Consider the following 18,084-nt stretch of genomic DNA (forward strand, 5'->3'; position numbering starts at 1 on the left):
GGGGCCCGGGCGCCCCTCACCCGCGGCCACGCACTTCCGCAGGGGCCTGCTGACCGAGAAGGCCGCGCCGGTCATGAACGTCATCCACAGCATCTTCAGCCTCGTGCTCAAGTTTCGCAGCCAGCTCATCTCCCAGCCCTGGGTCCCCGCCGGCGGCCCCCGGGGCGCGGAGCACCCCAACTTCGCCCTCATGCAGCAGTCCTACAGCACCTTTAAGTACTACTCCCACTTCCTCTTTAAAGGTGACTGTCCCCCAGGGCCAGGAGGGCTTGGGGACAGCGGGGCAGGAGCCCGGTGCCGGGCCTGGCTGAGCTGCTCCCGGTCCCCCCAGTGGTGACCAAGCTGGTGAACCGAGGCTACCAGCCCCACCTGGAGGACTTCCTGCTGCGCATCAACTTCAACAACTACTATCAGGACGCCTGAGGCTGCGCGACACAGGTGTGTTCCGGCCCCCCCCCCCCCCCCCCCACACCCCCCAGCCCCCCCGCCCCAGCACCTCTTCCCCAGGCGGCCGGGCCAGGGGCAGAGCCACCAAGAGATGTGCCAGGGAAGCTGCTGGTTTATTTGGGGGCTGTGTCTCCCCAGTAGGCAGGAGCCACGCCGTGGCCTGTGGTTGAGTGGCCTAAGGCCAGCGAGGTGGGCTGGGGCTGCTCCGCCCCTCCCCCCGCCGGCCGCTTCCCTCCGCTGAGCTCCTGTCCTTGCGCGAAGCGGCGTAGATAGGGAGCGCACCGAGCAGGGGCTGGGCTGCTGAGTCTGCGTCAGACAGAGACGGGTCAGGTCCTGACTGGACGTCTCGGCCGTCATGGAGAGACGGGCTGGGGTGCCACGGGGTGTGCGCCGCCTCAAGGACTCGGTGGGGCTCGGGGCCTCGGGACTCCGCGTGTGGAGGCCTCCGAGGCCCTTACGAGGATCACGTCACGCACAGTTCGGCCGCCCACAGCGGGGGCTTGCTGCTGTAGGAGTTCCCGCCGCTGTGTGCCCCGGCGGCCCCCGGGGCCTCGGTGGGCTCCCCGTCCCTGTGGTACGGGGTTTCCAGAAGCTTCAGCACCCGCCGCACCTGGAGAAGAGCAAGGAGAGGAGTTTTAGGGACTGCCCCTCGCTCCCGGGGGCCACCGCCTGCTGTGGGACCCGAGCATGGAGGGTGTGCGCTTGCCTCTGAGAAGTCTCCGTTCTCCGCGGCCTCGATGGCGTTCTGGGCGATGTAGTTCCGCAGGACGTACTTGGGGTTGTTGGCGTGCATGACGCGCATGCGCTCGGCCTGCCAGGCGTCCGGGTCGCTCACGCCCTCCCTGTCCTTCTCCAGCCGGGCTCTGGAATCATCCAGGTTCATCTTTCCAGTGGATCCCCCCCACCGCCCCTCCTTCGTTTGGTTCCCCGCGCGGGGGTCGCTGGCGCCCGGCCCCCACAGCCTCACCCGTACTCCTGGAGCCAGTCGGTCCAGTGGGCCCTGTTCTTGCTCAGCAGCTCCGCCGGGCTCAGCTGCTGCAGCCGCGACTGCTGCTCCATGCGCTCCAGCTCCTCCGTGACGCTCGCCCGCGTGCCCATGAGCGCAAACAGCTGAGGGTTGGACTGTGCCAGCATCAGCATCATGGAGAGCTGCCTGTGCAGAGGGGCAGCATGAGGCCTGGCCCTGCCCCTGGCCGCAAGCTGTGTCCTGAGGCCACTGGGCACCTGGAAGACGGCCATCGGGGCCCAGGGGAGGCAGTGGCTTTAGCAGCTCTGCAGGGCTGCTGCTGACTGCCCTGGGGGGGGGGGTGACCCCGGCCCCATGGACGAGGCAGCCGTCCACCCCCACTCTCCAGCCCTTGCAGGTCACGGGACGTGGGTGCCCCGAGGGGAAGTGTCGCAGGCTGACTTGCAGGCCCCCAGGGTGCATGGGGCACCTGCTTATCGCTGGACGGGGGTGGTCACTGCTGTCCACTTCTCCACAGCGGCCCCAAGGCTGGGTCCTTCCCCACTCGCAGAAGGGCCGGGGGCGGGGGGGCAAGGCCAATCCCCCTTCCCCGGTCCTGCTAGCCTGTCCTCACCGCACTGCTGCACTAAATTCTCTCACACCACGGGCTGCTGTCTTGTTTATCAAAACGCAGAGACTGCGCTTCCCACGTCCTACTGAGTGCAGGCTCAGGTGCCATTTGCTCTTCCCGGTGGGAGACGGCGCAGAAAAGCCTGGTCTGGCTGCGACCTGAGGGCCCTGGGGCTCTTCCTGGGCAGACTAGAGAGCCATTCTGGGAAGCTGCTCCCTGGCCTGTGCCACTGGCCTCCCCCAGTGGTGACAGCACTGCTGTCCTTTCCTCTGACCAGTGGGCCTCAGCGCTGCTGACATGGGGGCCTGACCACCCCCTCCCAGGTGCCCCAGCATGCTCTGCTCTTAACAGTCATCTCCTTCTGGAGGCAAATTCCAAGGAAATGAGACCTGGGTACCCACCGGGGATCCATCTGGGGTCGGAAGGCGAGCTTCAGCTCCTCTAAGGAGGCGCACTGTGCGGTGAGCGCGGCCAGGAATGCAGGCAGGCCCAGGGGCTCCGGCCCCACTGGGAAGGAGCTCAGCAAGTAGAAGGTATTTGTGAAGTCGGCCCCTGGAACACGCCGCTGCTCAGGGTGCTGTCACACCAAGTGTGGATGCCTCGCCAGGCCCATGGGCTCCTGACCCCTCCAGCCTCCGCCTCGGCAATGCCCGCCCCCAACCCACCACCCAGCCTGGCCACCACTCTGAGCCTGGCAAGTCACTGTAAGCCCTGTTTCCTTTATCCATGAATCAGGTAAATATGGCAAAGGCACCGAGGTCAGCCTCTGGCCACCCCCGCTGTGGTCACCATCCTCACTGCCTGCTTGGTGTGGCAGAGCATCGAGGACAAGCCCCTGACACGCATCCAAACACACAGGCTCAACATACAGCAGATGCTGGAGGCCCTCGGCCTGACTTGTTAAACACAATCACTGTCAACCCGGGAGAGCATCCTGGAGACAGACACAAAAGGAAACGAGAAGGGACCAGGCGGTGCAGACAGAAAGCCGTAGCGGAGAAAACGAGGGGTGAAAATGGTGAGGACACAGATAACGACCAAAGTCCTCATCAGCAAGGACTTTAAGTGGATTCGTTGCCAAACGAAATTGGCAGCTCGAACTAAAAAACCGTACTTTCAGCTTGTCCGGTCTAAAGGGAAGGGACAGGAAAAGTAGCGCAGGCAGACGTAGACCGTAAGCTGTAGAGCGGGGCTGGCCCGCCGCTGTCAGCCAGCCCGTTCACCCAGAAGGTGTCCCGGTTAAAAACCTACAAACCCAGCACTTGTGGAACGGTTCCCTGGGCGCTAGAGGCTTCAGTGCCCCACCCTGGATAACGGATGGAGCGTCCGCACGGCAGACCGACGAAGACCTTGGACGCGGTCAGGCCCCTCTGTCGGACAGACATCTGTCTTCCCAAGGGCACGGGGGACGCTCTCGAGGACAGACCGCATGTTCAGCCATAAAGCAAGTCAACCTGCTTAAAGAGACCGGCGTCTTCTCCAACCACGATGGGACGAAGACAGAACGCACAAAGAGAAGGAGAACCAGAGATTTCCCAGAGTGTGACGATTAACCAGGGGGTCCAAAAAGAAATCACGAGGGAAATCAGAAAATACTTAGGGGCAGGAGAATGTGGAAACACAAGTACTGAATTCGACAGGTCACCACGAAAGCAGCGGTCGGACGGAAACTTAACGGTGCTGATCACCGACGGCGGAAGAGCACAAGGAGAAAAGGTAACTTGCAGCCGTATGGTGACGGACGTCGATGGCTTCGTGACCCCGACAGAGTGAATCACGTACCCCTGACACTGGCCCAGGTCGGTTCCTCTCAAAGGGAAAAAAGCCTCGGCCAGTAACTTAACCTTACACCTAAGGCACTAGAAAGAGAACACGAAGATGAAGGCTAGCTGACAGCAAGGGAACAGGGTACGGCAGAGTTAAACGAAACAACAAAAAAGAAGCAAAAGTCACTGAAACCTAGAGTTATTGATTCTTTGAAAAGATCAAGAAGATGGACATTTTTGGTTATAGGCAAGTAACTAAGATCGGAAATGGGAGTGGGGCTGTGACTGCCCATCACGCAGAAACGGCTGTACAAGAGTGGGCGACTCCTTGCTGATACGCCCGACACACAGATGAAACGGCCGAGGCCCCGGAAACGCCATCTACCAAAACAGACTCAGAAGACACAAAATCCGGGAAGTCTTGAGACAAGCGAGGACACTGGGCAGTCAGAACCTCCCAGCAAAGACAACGGCAGGACCAGAGGCCTCACCGCTGAGTTCTGAACGTGGGGGGTGATCACCAGTTCTTCCCAAGCTTCTGGAACAGGAGGGAACATTTCCAAACTCATGAGAGCAGCGTCGCCCGGATACCAGAGCACAGACACCGCAGACCAGCACCTGGGCAAGGACGGCGGTGGCCTCCGACAGGGTCTGTGCCCTTGCTCCCTCTCGGTCCCCCGCCCGGGAAGGAGGCCCTCAGCAGTAACCCGACTGCACAGCAGCCTGACCTCCGCCCTCCAGCCTCCAGAACCGCAAGACATCAGCGCCTGCTGGGCAAGCTGCCGTGCTCCCCTGTGACGGTTTGACCTAAGACGGGAGGAGGACGGCCACGTGCTCCTCTCAGCCATGCACAATGGTAAAAACAAACAAGGACAGAAGGACACGTCCTCAATTTCGTAAAAGCCACAGTTTGGGGAAGGAGGCAGAGCGCTCCCGAGAGCTGGAGGGACACGCACATGGACGCTTCTGCTTGCGCGGTGCTGGGAGAACCGAGGGCAGGGACTCAAACGGATGTCCGTACGTCTGTCTCCGTGGTGCCGTTACCCAGGCAGGCCGAGGGGAAGACATCCCACGGCACGTGCACCAGCGATGATGGAGGAGGGACGTGTGGTCTGTCCACACCGCGGGCTTTCACTCAGCCCTGAGAGGCCCAGAAGGCCGACACCCACCACACTGTCGGGGGCCCTGGGGACGCTGTTCTCGGCGCGGTCACGGGACAGACCCTGCATGGGCCCGTATCACCGAGGGCCCCGCGTTGAGTCAGATTCAGAGACAGACGCCGGAATGGGGCTGCCAGGGGCGCGGGAAGCGGAGGAAATGAGGACCGGGTGTCTGTGTGGGGAGATGGGCGGGGGCAACGGGTGCCCAGCGGGCTGGATGGGCCTGCTGCCCCCGAAGCCCCACACCGCACGGTTGAAACAGTCGACTCTGTGCTGTGTCTAGTTCACGGACAAACGCCGAGGCACCGGCCCTCACTCACCCGTCAGGTGCATGGTCTCCAGAAGCCTGGCCACCAGCGCCCCGTCGTCGGGCAGCTCCGTGCGCACCAGGCCCAGCTTCCTGCGCATCTTCTGCAGGTAGTGACAGCGGAACTCGGCGTCGAACTCCTCAGCCAGGATGGCCTCCCCCTGCTCGCGGGGCAGCTCGGGCTCCAGCGCCTCTGCCAGCTTCTGCAGGTTCCACTTGCAGACCTCGGGCTGCTTGCTGTATGCGTAGCGCCCAGCGCTGTCCGAGGCGTTGCACACGTGGTCGGGGTCGTACCTGCCACATGGGGCGAGGGGACCCCCGGGGGGGCGTGAGGCAGGCCTCCTCTGCGGGGCCACCGCCCCCCCGCCCCGCTGGGGTGCTGGTCTGAGCGGTTCAGGTCCAGGTGCCGCAGCCACAGACGCCCGCCCGCTCAGTCGGCAGCAGAGCGGCACGGCCTCCCCTGGCTGGCTCTGGCCCGCAGCCCTCTGCCTGCTCCCGCTCGGGCCCCCGGGGCCATTTCCAATCCTGGAACCTTCCGGGGGATTTCTGCCGCTGGGAAGGGCTGACCAGGCGTTTCCAAACAACAGGGAGAACGGCAGCCCCACACCTGCAGGCCACCCCCAGGGCCCCGCACGGCTCACCTGTCCAGGAAGCCGAAGGGCCCGTAGTCGATGGTGAGCCCCACGATGCTCATGTTGTCCGTGTTGAGCACGCCGTGGCAGAAGCCCACACACTGCCACGCTGCCACCATCCGGGCCGTGCGGCGGGTCACCTGAAGCAGGACGGATGCACGATGCCCCCGTCCCGCCCCTCCCTCCCTGAGGACCGCTCTGCTGCCAGTGACTCCTCCCTCAGCCCTGCCCTCCGGGCGCACACCCAGCCGTGGGGCACGGGTGAGAAGGAAGAGCACTTCGGATGAGCCCACACGTGTGGGCTCCAATTTCCACTTACCCCACCTGTCTCTCTCGTATACTAATTTGGGCTTTTATCCATGAAACCAGAAACACCAGGAAGCCTTGACCATCCCCACGACTCCAGCCCAGGAGGATAACCAGGTGCAAACAGGGAGGGCACCACACGAGCCAGCAAAACCTGCGCTGGGTCCAGGCCGCTACACCCGGGGCCCCACTGTGACTGTGTGTCCCACCAGCACCCAGGCTCCCCTGCAGCGGGTCCTCCCCCACCCTGTTTCCCCGCTGGGCCTGGCGGGGGCACACAGCACCTCCAATGCCACTGAGACACAGGGATCCTTGGGTGTGTCCAAGAACCCGACCCTCCACGCAGCATTCCCAAGAAGTCGGTCCTGCTCAACGCCCACGAGAGGTGACAGGCTTTGGGACAGGGGAGGGACTCAGAAGGGCAAGGACATCAAGAGAGAACCTCTGTCCGTCAGCCAAGCAGACCGAGTCACACCAGCAGGCGGGACGCCAGCGGTGCCGGTGCGTGGCCCCCCCTACCTCCCGGAAGAAGGCGGCGTTCCTCTGCGTGCGGTCCTCGGCGTGTGCCTCCTGGATCTCGGGATAAAACGAGCTGATCACGTAGTCGAGCATTTGCGCTCGGATATCGTTTCTCCCCACGCTGGGGCCCTCGCGCCCGGTGTGCTCATCCGCGGACTTAAAGATCTCAAAGGATCCGAACCTGGAGGGAAGACCCGCGTTTGTACCGGGTTAAACACGGCTCTAGCCCCCAGTGACCGGTAGAAGCCTGCTGCTAGGCCTTGCGGCCAAGGCCGGGAAGAACACCCAGATTAAAACAAAAGCAAGAAAAGCATAACTAGTCTTTGAGTGACACACGCAGACCCGTTCTGCTTTTGGCCAACACAACGTGTGCCTCTGTGGGAGGCCCAGGGAGGCACGACCGGCTTGCGACCAGCAGGGCTCTGCGCTCGTCCCCGTACGCCAAGGACAGCATCAGTGACTGGCGTCCTACTGGTCCCAAGTGGGGTCAGCTCTACAACCGAGTCCTCGTGTCACCCAGGGGACGGGAGGCAGTGTCTGGAGACACTTCTGGCTTTAACGACCGGCATTACTGTTCGCGGGCACGGGGTGGCCCCGCAGCGCTCCCCACCTCCGCTCACTCACTGGTCAGACTGCCAGGAGTGGCCCTCGGGGAAGTGGCCCTGGTCTCCTGGGGGGAGGCGGACGGCCACCCAGGCTCCTCCAGGCCCCGGAGGACAAAAGACAAAGCCAGGCGCTCAGACTCAGGCACCGCAGGAATGGCCCCCAGCACACAGGGTCCGTCCGGCTCCACCGGAGGAGACCAGAAGACGTCCGAGCCATTCGCCGACAGCCGTGGGTTCCGGTGGTCAGAACCGGTGTGATGCCACGTGGCACGGTGACATCAGGGAGGAGGCAGAAAGGACTGCGGCTCATGACGGGGGTGTGAGCAACAACGGCCCCGGCGGACGGGGGCACAGCAGGTGTGGCACGTGACACAGAACAAGGCCACTTTCTGGGTGACTTTCGTGTCCTTCTGGGTCCCAGAGCCCCGCATCTGGGCAGCCCCTCTTTTGCCAGCCTGAGACCATCCCCCTTCACCGGTGCTGCAGGGCGCCCCGCTCAGGCCAGCCACGCTCCAGGGACACGGGCCGCCTCTCTGCCACCTCCTCCCTCCTGGGGGCAACGGGGGCCCGAGCAGCCACCAACACGCAGGACAGGGCTCCCGACCCAGGAAACGCCCGGTGCCTTTTGCACCCCGCCTCCCCCGCAGCAGGAGCCCAGCCGGGGGACGGGTGTGTCCCTCGCAGGTCACTTCCTGCACGGGACTGTGCACCCGCCAGCGGGAGGGCAGCAGTATTACCTCAGGAAAGTGGAAGCTATGCGCAGCACGACTGTGCACTTCTCGTACTTGGGATTGCCGTCGTAGAACACGTCTCGGGCGACCGTGGACTGGGACGTGACGCAGGCCCCGGCCCGTGTGGTGGGGATGCCCAGGTGGAACATAGCTTCGCTGCACAGGAACTCGCGGATGCTCGACCGCAGGACCTTGCGGCCGTCAGCCTGTCTGAAATCACAGAGCCGCTGCGGTCAGGCAGCTGTCCGTTCCACGCCCGGGCTCCAGCAGCAAGCGGGACGGGCTCGGCGACACTCTGAGGGCTCACTGGCCGCTCGGCCGTCGTCGACAAAGGCCTCCAGGTCCGAGACTCCCGGTACCGAGAGGCCCCGACCACTGCCCCCAATCCGGCAGCCAGGGCCTAGCCCGCCGCGGAGCCAGATTAATGCCAAGGGCAGCGAGGGCTGCATGAGGCCTCTTGCCCAGGACTCAGCCAGCCGGGCGTGTTGCACGCTCACTGGTACGCGTGCAAGTCTGCTTTCCTGAGTTTACTTCACAGATACGCTCTTACAGTTAGGGGTGAAGGATCTCAGGCAACCCTTTTCAGGACTCGAAAGCTTGTTTCTCTTGTGTTGTTTTTTTTTTTTTAAAGATTTATTTAGGGGCGCCTGGGTGGCTCAGTGGGTTGAAGCCTCTGCCTTCAGCTCAGGTGATGATCCCAGGATCCAGGGATCGGGCCCCGCGTCAGGCTCTCTGCTCCACGGCTCTCTCTCTGCTTGTGGTCTGTGTCAAGTACATACTTATTTGACAGAGGAAGAGAATACAGGCAGACGGAACAGCAGAGCGGGGAGAAGGAGCCTCCCACTGAGCAGGGAGCCCCATGCGGGGCTCGATCCCAGGGCCCCAGGATCATTGCACTAAGCACCCAGGCGCCCCAGCTTTAGCCCATTTTTTTTTTTTTTAAAGATTTTATTTATTTATTTGATAGAGAGATCACAAGCAGGTAGAGGCAGGCAGAGAGAGGAGGAAGCAGGCTCCCTGCTGAGCAGAGAGCCCGATGCGGGGCTCGATCCCAGGACTCCGAGATCATGACCTGAGCCGAAGGCAGCGGCTCAACCCACTGAGCCACCCAGGCGCCCCGCTTTAGCCCATTTTGAAGTCTTTTTGTTTTTCTTATGGTTTGAGTTTTAAGAGTTTTTTTTAAGATTTTATTTATTTGTTTGAGAGAGAGCATGAGAGGGGAGAAGGTCAGAGGGAGAAGCAGATGCCCCATGGAGCTGGGAGCCTGATGCCAGACCCGATCCCAGGACTCCAGGATCATGACCTGGGCCGAAGGCAGTTGCTTAACCAACTGAGCCACCCAGGCGTCCTAAGTTTTAAGAGTTCTTTGTCTGCTTTGAATAATAGTCCTTTATCAGGCATGTCTTTTACAAATATTTTCTCTTCATTCTCTTAATACTCTCAGTTGCAAAAGTTTTAACTTCACTGGAGTCCAGCTTATCCGTGATTTTTTTTTGTGGATCTCGCCTTTGATGTTGTGTCAAAAAATCACGTCCCAGGACGCCTGGGTGGCCCACTTGGTGAAGCGTCTGCCTTTGGCTCAGGTCATGATCCCGGGGTCCTGGGATCCAGCCCTGCATCGGGCTGCCGGCTCAGTGGGGAACCGGCTTCTCGCCCTGCCTCTCCCCCACGCCATGCTGTTTCTTACTCTCTCTCTCTCTCAAATAAATAAAATCTTTAAAAAAGAATAAAAAATCATGTCCAAACTCAACGTTCTCTGGGTTTTCTAGTTTATCTTCTGGTTTTATAGTTCTGCATTTTACGTTTAGGTCTATGATCCCTTTTGAGTTAATTTTTCAATTTTTCAGGGTCTAAGGTCCATGTCTGGTCCATTTTTGGTGTGTACACGTCCAGTTGCTTCAGCACCAACTGTTCGAATGATGGTCTTTGCTCCATGTACCGCCTTTGCTCCTGTGTCATAAGTGACAGCATTTATGGGGGGGTCTGTTGTTCCATGACCCGTCCTCCCACCAGCTCTGCGTTTTCTTGATTACTACAGTTTTACAGTCAAGCCTGGGTTGGGGTTAGGGTTAGGCAGTGTCCGTGCCCCGGCTCTGCTGTCCTTCAGCACGTGCCTCTCCATGTCAACTTCAGAATCACATCATCAGTATCTGCAAAATAACCGCTGAAATTTTGATCGGGATTGTACTTTTTTAAAAGATTTTATTCATTTGAGAGAAGAGCAAGAGAACACAAGCAGGGGGAATGAGAGAGGGAGAAGCAGACTCCCCAGCCAAGCAGGGAGCCCAACAAGGGGCTCGATCCCAGGACCCCGGGATCATGACCTGAGCCGAAGGCAGACGCTCCCCGACCGAGGCCCCTGGGCGCCCTGACTGGGATCATACTGAATCTGTAAGTCAAACTGGGAAGAGCGGACATCCTGACAAGACGGGGTCTTCTCATTTGTGGGCGTGGGGTGTGGCCGTCCGTTCACGGTCTTCCTCTGCGAGCTTTTAAGCAGCTGCAGTTCTCCTCATAAAGGTCTTAGGCACAAACACCTGCTGTTATGTCTCGTCGCAGTGTGAGCGACACCTCTGGAGACCAGACCTGGCAGTCACCGCAGGGCTCACTGCGTCAGCCTCTGTCTGGCCAGAGCGGCAAGTGCGCTCCACTCACCTCCTTCTAGTCCGCGTGAGGAACTGGGACAAGGAGACCTGTCCTCAAATGTCAGCCGGCCCCCCGGCCCTGGGAACGACTCTCACCCAGCGAGACCTCATGCTCGGCAGGAAGCCAGCACCAGTCAGTTTAATCTTGAATTGGTAAAAACGGTCCTGAAATTAAGCGGCCTGTCTTCTTGCCCAAGGCAGGGTTCCCAAAGCAAAAGCCAGAATCGGACAATTACACAGCAAGGATAAAGGGCCTCTCTGTACCCACAGGGCCAACACGACACGCGACAGCAGTCCCTTCTCCTGCACACCCGTGTCTGTTCCCAGCTGTGGGGTGGACCCAGCTGAGGACAAGCTCTTCTGTACCCGCCGGGAGAGGCATCTCCCGAAATCCCAACCCCACAGCAGGCAGGAGGTCACCCGCCCATCCCCCAAAGCCCACATCTAGGTACCCAACAGGGCTGGCCTGAAGCCACACACAGCCACTCGGGACGTTGCCTCCAGGCATGCTGAGGCCGGGGACCCCAGCACACGCTGAGGAAAGGTGAAATGACCCCTTTCTTTTAAGAGAAATATTCTAGCAGAGCTCAAGTCTAGAAACATGGGCTTAAAACACTCAAGTCTTCAAATGTAAGAGATGTCCAGAGGGTTCCTCTCCCGAGAAGGTCTTAGTAACCGGCAAAAACAAATGACCAAACTGAACACACAAAGTCTGACGATGCTCGAAGTGTGAGCAGGCCCCGAGGTGGCGTTTCCAGGGGCAGGAACTGTCGCCTCCCTCGCCGGGGCGGACAGCTCCGCACAGGCTGTCTGGGTGGTGGCAGTGGCGCTAGGCTGACCTCCGGAGACTTCCAGGGACAGGAAGGTGAGGAGGAAGAATGAGTTACTCTGGGGTGTCAGAGATGGAGCTGCTGGGGGGCAGGCAGGGGGCGCGGGATGCGTTCAGATCCTGGGGGGGCGGGGAGGGCACAGGGACTGGCCAGAACACACGCCCTCAGGACTTCTCTGCACAGAAAATGACAACTTAGGTGTGGCTTTTTAGCCACTCAACAAGTATTTAGCACAGAAGGACTAAAGGCACCACGGGTTTAGTGGAACAGAGAAGAACGGAGGGTCAGCGCGGTCCGGTGCGTGAGAGGCAGGACCGGTCTCAGAGCCCCTGCCAGGCCAGGCCGTGGGGACCTTGACCCAGGTCCCTGGCCTACAAGCGCTCAGAAGCCTGTGTCTGGGAGAACGTCCACTGGGGGCATGGATCTGAGGCGTTCTGGTCCCTGTCCAGGGCACCGGCCACACACTGCGCCTCTGTGGGTGGACACACGGCAGCGATGCTGGAGAGCAAGCCTGGGCTGTCCGCGAGGCTGAGAGACGGCCCTGCCTCCCCAGGCAAGGCGGGCTGTGCGGGGCAAGCGGCGAACCCAGCGTCACAGGCAGAACTGACTCCAAAGTCCTTGTGTGTTTACAGGAACAGGACACAGCAGGGGCTGGTGCAGTGGGACCAAGGCCAGCAGAGGGCCCAAGGGCACCTGGCACCAGTCCTGCAGCGGGGGCGCAGGCTCGGCAGCCACAGTCCCCCCTTCTGTCCTCTCTCTGTGACCTCCGGGTCTTTGCACAAGCCCTTCCCTCCGCCGGGATCCTGGGACACCCCCGCCCCCCGCAGTGTCTGTCCCCAGACCAAACTTCCAGTTCCATCTCGCCCCCAAGCAGGGAGGACAAGCGTGGGCACGAGCACGCCCCGCGTCCCGCCCGCCCGCGCCCCCCCGCGCGCGCCCACCTGGAGAAGGGCGTGGGGCCCGCGCCCTTGAGCTGCAGCTCCCAGCGCTCGCCCGCGGCCGTGCACACCTCGCCCAGGTACATGGCGGCGCCGTCGCCCAGCTGCCCCGCGAACTGGCCGAACTGGTGGCCGCAGTAGCAGTGCGCGGCGGGCTCGGCGCCCGGCAGCAGCGCGTTGCCGCTGAAGAAGAGCGCGGCCTCGGCCTCGCGCGCCTCGCGGGCGGCGGCGTCGGCGGGCGGCGCGCCCAGGCCCAGCAGCGCCAGCGCGGGCTCCGACAACGCCACGAGGCGCGGCTGGCGCAGCGGCGCGGGCCGCACGCGGCTGAAGCAGGCCCCGGGCACCGGCCGCGGCGAGGACGGGGCGCCCTCGGGCCCGGCCGGCGGCGTCTCCACGGGCAGCGCGCGCAGGGCGCGGTTGTCGAAGCGCAGCCCCGCCAGCCAGTGGGGCGCCGGCTCCATGGCAGCGCCGCGGGCAGCGGCAGACGCGGAGCAGGGCGCGTGCGGCGCGCGGTGGCCCAGCGGCGCCGACCGGGCACCGGCGGCCACGAGCGAGGCCCTCAGCGCGGCCCCGAGCGCTGCCATCCGCGGCGCGGCTGCGGCGGAAGCCCTTTTGCCCCGACCGGAAGCCCGGTGGGCGTGCCTAGTCGCCCAATCGCCGGCGGTGGTGTCCGCTGGTGCGCCTGCGCGGGCCGCGCCCGCGAAAGCCTGACTCTGACTGGTTGCGGCGTGCGTCTGTCAGCTCGCGGCGGCCGGCAGGGGAAGGAGGACTTGGCCGCCTGCGACCCGCCTGCGACCCGCCTGCGACCTGCCTGCGACCCGCCTGCGACCCGCCTGCGACCCGTCCGCCTCCGCGGGCCTGCGGCCCAGTGTTGGAGCCGATCGGGGAGCGGGGGGACCGGGCCTGCGTGACGAGCCAGCAGGTCCCTGGAGGTCCGGCCCCAAAAAGGCCGGACAGTCGGGGCTCCGAGCTCCGAGCGGGGTGACCGTGTTGAGGGACGTGCCGGGTCGACCACCAGGGGTGCCCCTCGACCCGGGGGGGCGGGGCGGGCAGGGTCAGCTCTGGCCCCGTGCTGTGTCAGGGGCTGTCTCTGGATTGTCCTCGGCTGCGCCGGGCAGCGAGGCAGAAGGGAAGGGGGGGTCTCAGCTCGGGTGGAGGGCCCGTGTCCCTGGGGACAGGCCGTGAAGAGCCCCAGGGCGAAGCCAAGCCTGAGACTGGGCAGCGCTCGGGCCAGGCCGGGCTCCTCCCCGGTGTGTGAGCCCCTTTGCCCCTGCTCTGCCTCTGCTCGGAGCAGGACTGCTATTGCGTCCTGGCTTCCGTGCCGCCCCGCGTGCCTCCCGAAGTGCCCGCGGGAACCTTGCTTTTCCCTCGGAGCACCCCCGACACGAGCTCACGCCCTCGTCTTCCGGTTTCTTCCGTGCCTGTCTCCTCGCCGGGCTCCAGGAGGGCACACAGTCTGCGTGATCTGGGGCCAGTTCTTCCAGAACAGCGCCTGGCCGAGAGAAGCTCCCCACATACTGTCCGGGAGACTGGGGAGAGCCAAGTCTGGCCTCCAAGCGTCTGCCCCAGAGAAGCCAGGAGGCGTGTTGCAGAATAAAGACCTCAGATGCTCAGGCTGGAAAAGAACGCAGGATGGAGGTCCTTGGAAAGGCTTCCCACCCCCCTCCTCCACCTGGCCCCATACTAAAACCCAAGACCAGGAGCTAGCAGGGGACCCTGGACAAATGCACGAGCTCCCTCCTGGCTGGATTCTACCCTCAAGTTCCAGGAGCCGCCTGTGGAACTTTCTCCTGGGGCCAAAATGTGGGCCTCCCAGAGCTCATGTGAACCATCACTGGCCCTGTCAGCTGTGACACTGGGGAACCCCTCAGCCCCTCTCCAGCTCAGAGTCATCATCCCTGAGATGGTCAAGGACACTACCTTCTCTGTGGTAGGTTAGGTCCCAGCAGGTGCTCAGAGCCTCAGGGTCTCCTCCTGCAGCCTGACTTTGCCTCCCCACTGAGCCTCACCGGGGCCTTCACTTGGGTCTGTTGGCAGAGAACCCTGTTCCCAGCCTTCTTCCTAACTGCCTAGGGGACCTGGCCTGAGCCTACTGTCACTGCCCACCCCCAACTCCCCCAGGTCCCAGGCCCTTCTGACGCATCTCCAGCCCCTCACCCCACTGCCTTACCCACACCTTGGAATCTGGTGGGATCGGGTTCTTGAAGGCTCAAGAGTACCACGTTCTGTGTCCTGCTGGCTGCCCTCACAGAGGTCATAGCCAGTGGTGGCTCTGGTGGGTGCCAAGGGTTCCAGGAGGAACCAGCACCAAGAGGTAGTGCCATCTCAGATGTGGTGACCTGGCTTCTGGCCTAAATGTTGGGCTGCACGGCCTCCTGGATTTCCCTAGGCCTGTCCTGGATGGACAGACATCCCGGGTGAGCAGGGTCTGAGCAGCCAGGCTGGGCCAGAGCAGAGCTCGGCCCCTCCCCACTCCCGACCCCAAGGAAGACCCCAAGGACAGCCAGGCTTGAACATTTAATGAGGCTCGGCCATGGACGGGCGGGAGGCCTAGACCTTGCCGGAAGCAGTGGTGTGCACGCGCAGCACGCTGGCGCGCAGAGCGGGCTGGTGGTCACCAGCAGCCCAGCGCATGCCCGAGGCGGCCCCTGCCTGCTCCGGCCACAGCCCGTTGAGGTCAGCACGGCCGCAGTCGCTGTACCACCATCCAGCGCCCGAGCGATCGTGGCTGCAGCTGGTGAAGGTCTGGGAGCCGTCCACGCAAGGCGAGCAGCGGTCATGGTCACGGTCCAGCGTGCTGAAGCCACAGCCCTCCTGGTTGTCCGTGTGGCCCAAGCCCCGGAACGCATCCCCTGCAGCGTTGTGGCAGTGTGGGTGGCGGGCCAACTGCCCCCAAGGCCCCCCCACTCGCTGTCTGGCCATCTGGGACCCCAGGGCAGGTGCTTGGGAAGCGGTCGTCTTTCCCAGAGCACAGAGGCTGGCAGATGTTAGCTGGAAAATGGGGGGCTCCAGGGGCCCAACCTTCCCTACTTACTCTGGCCTGCTGCAAGAGTCCCCCTCCCCACAGGCTAGAAAGCCCAGGGGGCAAAGCAGGCACAAGGGTCCCTTACCTCCCAAGCACTCACCTGCATTCCCCGAGTACTGGCCGAGGGTCAGCTGGTAAAACCGTTCCTCCCTGCCCACGCGGAAGTCATCATAGTGGGCCTGCAGCGTACGGTTGTCCGCGTCCAGGAGATCCACGCTCAGCTCGGAGCGCAGGCCCGGCTGGGAGGTCAGGCTAGAGATGTGTTCCAGCCCCAGCCAGTGGTCACCTGCAGAGGCAGAGGCTGCTGTGTGACGGGCCACCCCAGCCTCCTACCATCTCTGCCCTGTGTCCCCAGTGGGGATCAAGGCCTGGAGGGCTACACCCCTGGGTCCCTGGGCAGCACAGTCCTACCTCTCAGGTCTCCGAAGCCCTGTTTGTACTCCTGCCAGCACCTCTCGAAGTCCAGAGGCGTCCCCCGGCCCTGGTCTCGGCTCTGAATCACTGTCCAGCCACCGTCTGGGCGCATGTCACAGAGAACCTGGGAAAAGGGCCAGCCCGTGGCAGGCACTGCCCCTCTCCCGTCCATTCTCCCTTAAACACTGTATTTGAAAACTGAAACGTTGGTTTTCTACTTGTCAGTATCAGGTAAACTTGTATCACATTAAATTCACTTTCTCAGAAAGGGGGTGAAGCTTGGCAGTAAGGGCCTGGGCCCCAGGAAGCCTGCCCAGTTCGACGTCACTTTGCGCCCTGCTCTGTGTCTTTGTTTTTTCACTCAGCGTCAGACCCCTCAAGGTGGAAGCCTAGGTTTCTCCCAGCCTTTCCTGACTGTCACACAACGTCCGTGAACATCCCTGTGCCTGGGTGTCTGAGGACGGACTCCACCAGTGGCGCCTGGCCTGGCTGGCCCTTCCCCGGCTAGGTGGACAGTGCCATCTCTTGTTTTTGTCCGGGTGACACACACACCACCCCCGGGCCCTCGCTGTGGGGTGCTCACCCTGAAGGGGGTGCTGGCTCCTTCTGGCTGGACAGTGTACACACCGCTCGGGGCGCGGGGTCTCTCCGCCCAGATGTGAGAGCAGTCCCTCCCTGCAGGAGATAGGGCCGGGAAGGCTCAGGGCCTGCGAAGGGGCCACGCTCTCTCGGTGCCTGGAACCAGAACTGTCCTCCTGCAGACACCCTGTGACAGTCTGCCAGGCGATTTACAACCTTGGTCCTGGCAGGTGGGCAGCCACAGTCCCCTCACCTTGGGCCATACCCATCTCAGGCCTCTTTGGAAATTGGCCGGCCTCCAGCCCTTGCCCAGACCCTCCATTCTTCCCGCGGCCCTGGACACGCCCTCACCTGTTGCCCTCGCAAGGTCAGTCTTGGCTTCCCCACCTTCCTCCTCCTGGCCTGGCAGCGGTCCGAGCGCTACCCCAAGCCCAGCCCGCATTAGGAGGGAATAACAGTGGGGCCTGGTCCTTGCTTGCCCTCCCCTCAGGCTGTTCTGGGCAGGGACTCAGCTGGGTCCTCAAGGGGAGTGAGACCTGTTGGGTGGGGACCTGTGGGTGACAGGTGAGAGGCTGCCTGTCTCGGGCCCACCCGGCCAGCCCCTCCGCCACCCCACGCAGCCAGACCTTGGGGTTCCAGAAGCACCACGTGCACCTGTGGAGAGAGGACCCTGGTGAGAGGCAGGCTCAGTAGCTCTGGGAGGCCCAGCCCATCTCAGGCTCATGAGAGCCACTGGCCTGACGGCCACCCTTACCGGCTGTCGATACTGCACCACGGAGTTGGCCTGGGGCGCAGAGAGGCAGAGGAGAGCAGCAAGACCCAGCACGGGGCAGGCGGCCATGCTTCCTGGGGGTGCAGACATGGTGGGTGGGGAGCCCAGCCCACGGCCCTACCAGCCTCCGCGCACGCCCCCTGTGGTGCTCACTGTTCTTTCTGGGCAGATCTGAGCCACGCGTCCCCAGCACCTTTTGTGCGGGCGCGGGGCTGCCCCACCTCCTCTCCTCCCAGGGGTGGGGAGCCCGAGGGTGTGGACAGGGAGGCGAGGGCTGGGCTGCCCCTCTGAGCACACTTCCCCTTGGCGGGTGTCCTCACTGGGCCTGGGAGCAGGATCTTCTGCTGAGAGGCAGGCAGTGGCCGGAAGTCCTCCAGGCCCCAAGGCAGTGCCAGCGGCCCAGGCCACCTCCTCCCCTGCCCCTTGAGTCCCGTTTCCACACATTCCACCAAACAGGAGCTTCCAAAATTAGACTTTATTTCAGTTTCTAAGTAACGTGTACACGCACGTACGTGACAGGAAGAACACGGTCCAGCCCAGCTCACAGCCGTGGGTTTCACCTGATTTTGTCAGACACTGAGTCAACACAAACACAATGGAGCAGGACCCCGGGCCCCAGGTGGGCCACACAGATGCGTCACAGACACATGACCAGGAGCGGTGACGACACACACAGGAGATGCCCGGGGTGGGTGCCCCGTGCGGGGCCGCAGAATGGTGGCGGGCATCTGCCAGCACGTGTGCCAGCTGCTGGGCTCTGGGGGACACGCACCCTCTGCCCACTGAGGGTGCAGCGTGAGAAGCAGGTGTGGTCCTCCGTGCCTGGGGAGG

The 18,084-nt window shown here is 62.8% G+C and overlaps 3 protein-coding genes across 6 annotated transcripts in view; 1 reads left to right on the forward strand and 2 right to left on the reverse strand.

Moving 5' to 3' along the window:
- Positions 1-5,272, forward strand: part of TUBGCP6 (tubulin gamma complex associated protein 6) — a 24,038-nt gene extending 18,766 nt beyond the window's left edge. The window contains exons 24-26 of the mRNA XM_032882730.1: positions 43-242; positions 332-438; positions 5,234-5,272. Of these exons, the coding sequence (XP_032738621.1) occupies positions 43-242; positions 332-423 (292 nt within the window). The 3' untranslated portion in view covers positions 424-438; positions 5,234-5,272. The remainder of the gene's footprint in view (positions 1-42; positions 243-331; positions 439-5,233) is intronic.
- On the reverse strand, positions 712-13,048 carry SELENOO (selenoprotein O). Of its 2 annotated transcripts, none has more exons than XM_032882727.1 (9): positions 12,467-13,048; positions 8,057-8,260; positions 6,715-6,895; positions 5,899-6,029; positions 5,271-5,551; positions 2,426-2,576; positions 1,415-1,600; positions 1,154-1,310; positions 712-1,057 (listed from the first exon to the last, which is right to left on the reverse strand). In XM_032882727.1, the coding sequence occupies exons 1-9, from the start codon at positions 13,045-13,047 to the stop codon at positions 902-904; spliced, it is 2,028 nt and encodes a 675-aa protein (XP_032738618.1). In that variant the 5' UTR covers position 13,048; the 3' UTR covers positions 712-901. The 2 variants fall into 2 exon arrangements, with proteins under 2 accessions (XP_032738618.1, XP_032738619.1); XM_032882728.1 differs by having other exon boundaries at positions 911-1,057.
- Positions 13,049-14,965: 1,917 nt separating this feature from the next.
- On the reverse strand, positions 14,966-17,920 carry LOC116882382 (angiopoietin-related protein 5-like). Of its 3 annotated transcripts, XM_032882732.1 has the most exons (7): positions 17,407-17,920; positions 17,236-17,327; positions 17,108-17,135; positions 16,486-16,577; positions 15,900-16,026; positions 15,589-15,774; positions 14,966-15,315 (listed from the first exon to the last, which is right to left on the reverse strand). In XM_032882732.1, exons 2-7 carry the CDS (start codon positions 17,320-17,322, stop codon positions 15,014-15,016), a joined length of 822 nt encoding a protein of 273 aa, XP_032738623.1. In that variant the 5' UTR covers positions 17,323-17,327; positions 17,407-17,920; the 3' UTR covers positions 14,966-15,013. The 3 variants fall into 3 exon arrangements, with proteins under 3 accessions (XP_032738623.1, XP_032738622.1, XP_032738624.1); XM_032882731.1 differs by having other exon boundaries at positions 17,236-17,920; XM_032882733.1 differs by lacking the exons at positions 17,108-17,135; positions 17,236-17,327; positions 17,407-17,920 and adding an exon at positions 16,833-17,052.
- Positions 17,921-18,084: the final 164 nt, after the last annotated feature.

Source organism: Lontra canadensis, unplaced genomic scaffold, assembly GCF_010015895.1.
Source record: "Lontra canadensis isolate GAN:19392208 unplaced genomic scaffold, GSC_riverotter_1.0 scaffold84, whole genome shotgun sequence".
NCBI classification, from domain to species: Eukaryota; Metazoa; Chordata; class Mammalia; order Carnivora; family Mustelidae; genus Lontra; species Lontra canadensis.

Coding starts and splice junctions, on each gene's coding strand:
- SELENOO (XM_032882728.1), bottom strand. CDS start 13,047: ATGGCAGCGCTCGGGGCCGCGCTGAGGGCCTCGCTCGTGGCCGCCGGT. Junction 6,896..8,056: donor ATAGCTTCCACTTTCCTGAG/GTAATACTGCTG, acceptor TCTTCCCTCCAG/GTTCGGATCCTTTGAGATCT. Junction 1,058..1,153: donor AGAACGGAGACTTCTCAGAG/GCAAGCGCACAC, acceptor GCTCTTCTCCAG/GTGCGGCGGGTGCTGAAGCT.
- LOC116882382 (XM_032882731.1), bottom strand. CDS start 17,343: ATGTCTGCACCCCCAGGAAGCATGGCCGCCTGCCCCGTGCTGGGTCTT. Junction 17,136..17,235: donor TGGTGCAGTATCGACAGCCG/GTAAGGGTGGCC, acceptor CTCTCTCCACAG/GTGCACGTGGTGCTTCTGGA. Junction 16,578..17,107: donor GGTGCTTCTGGAACCCCAAG/GTCTGGCTGCGT, acceptor TATCTCCTGCAG/GGAGGGACTGCTCTCACATC.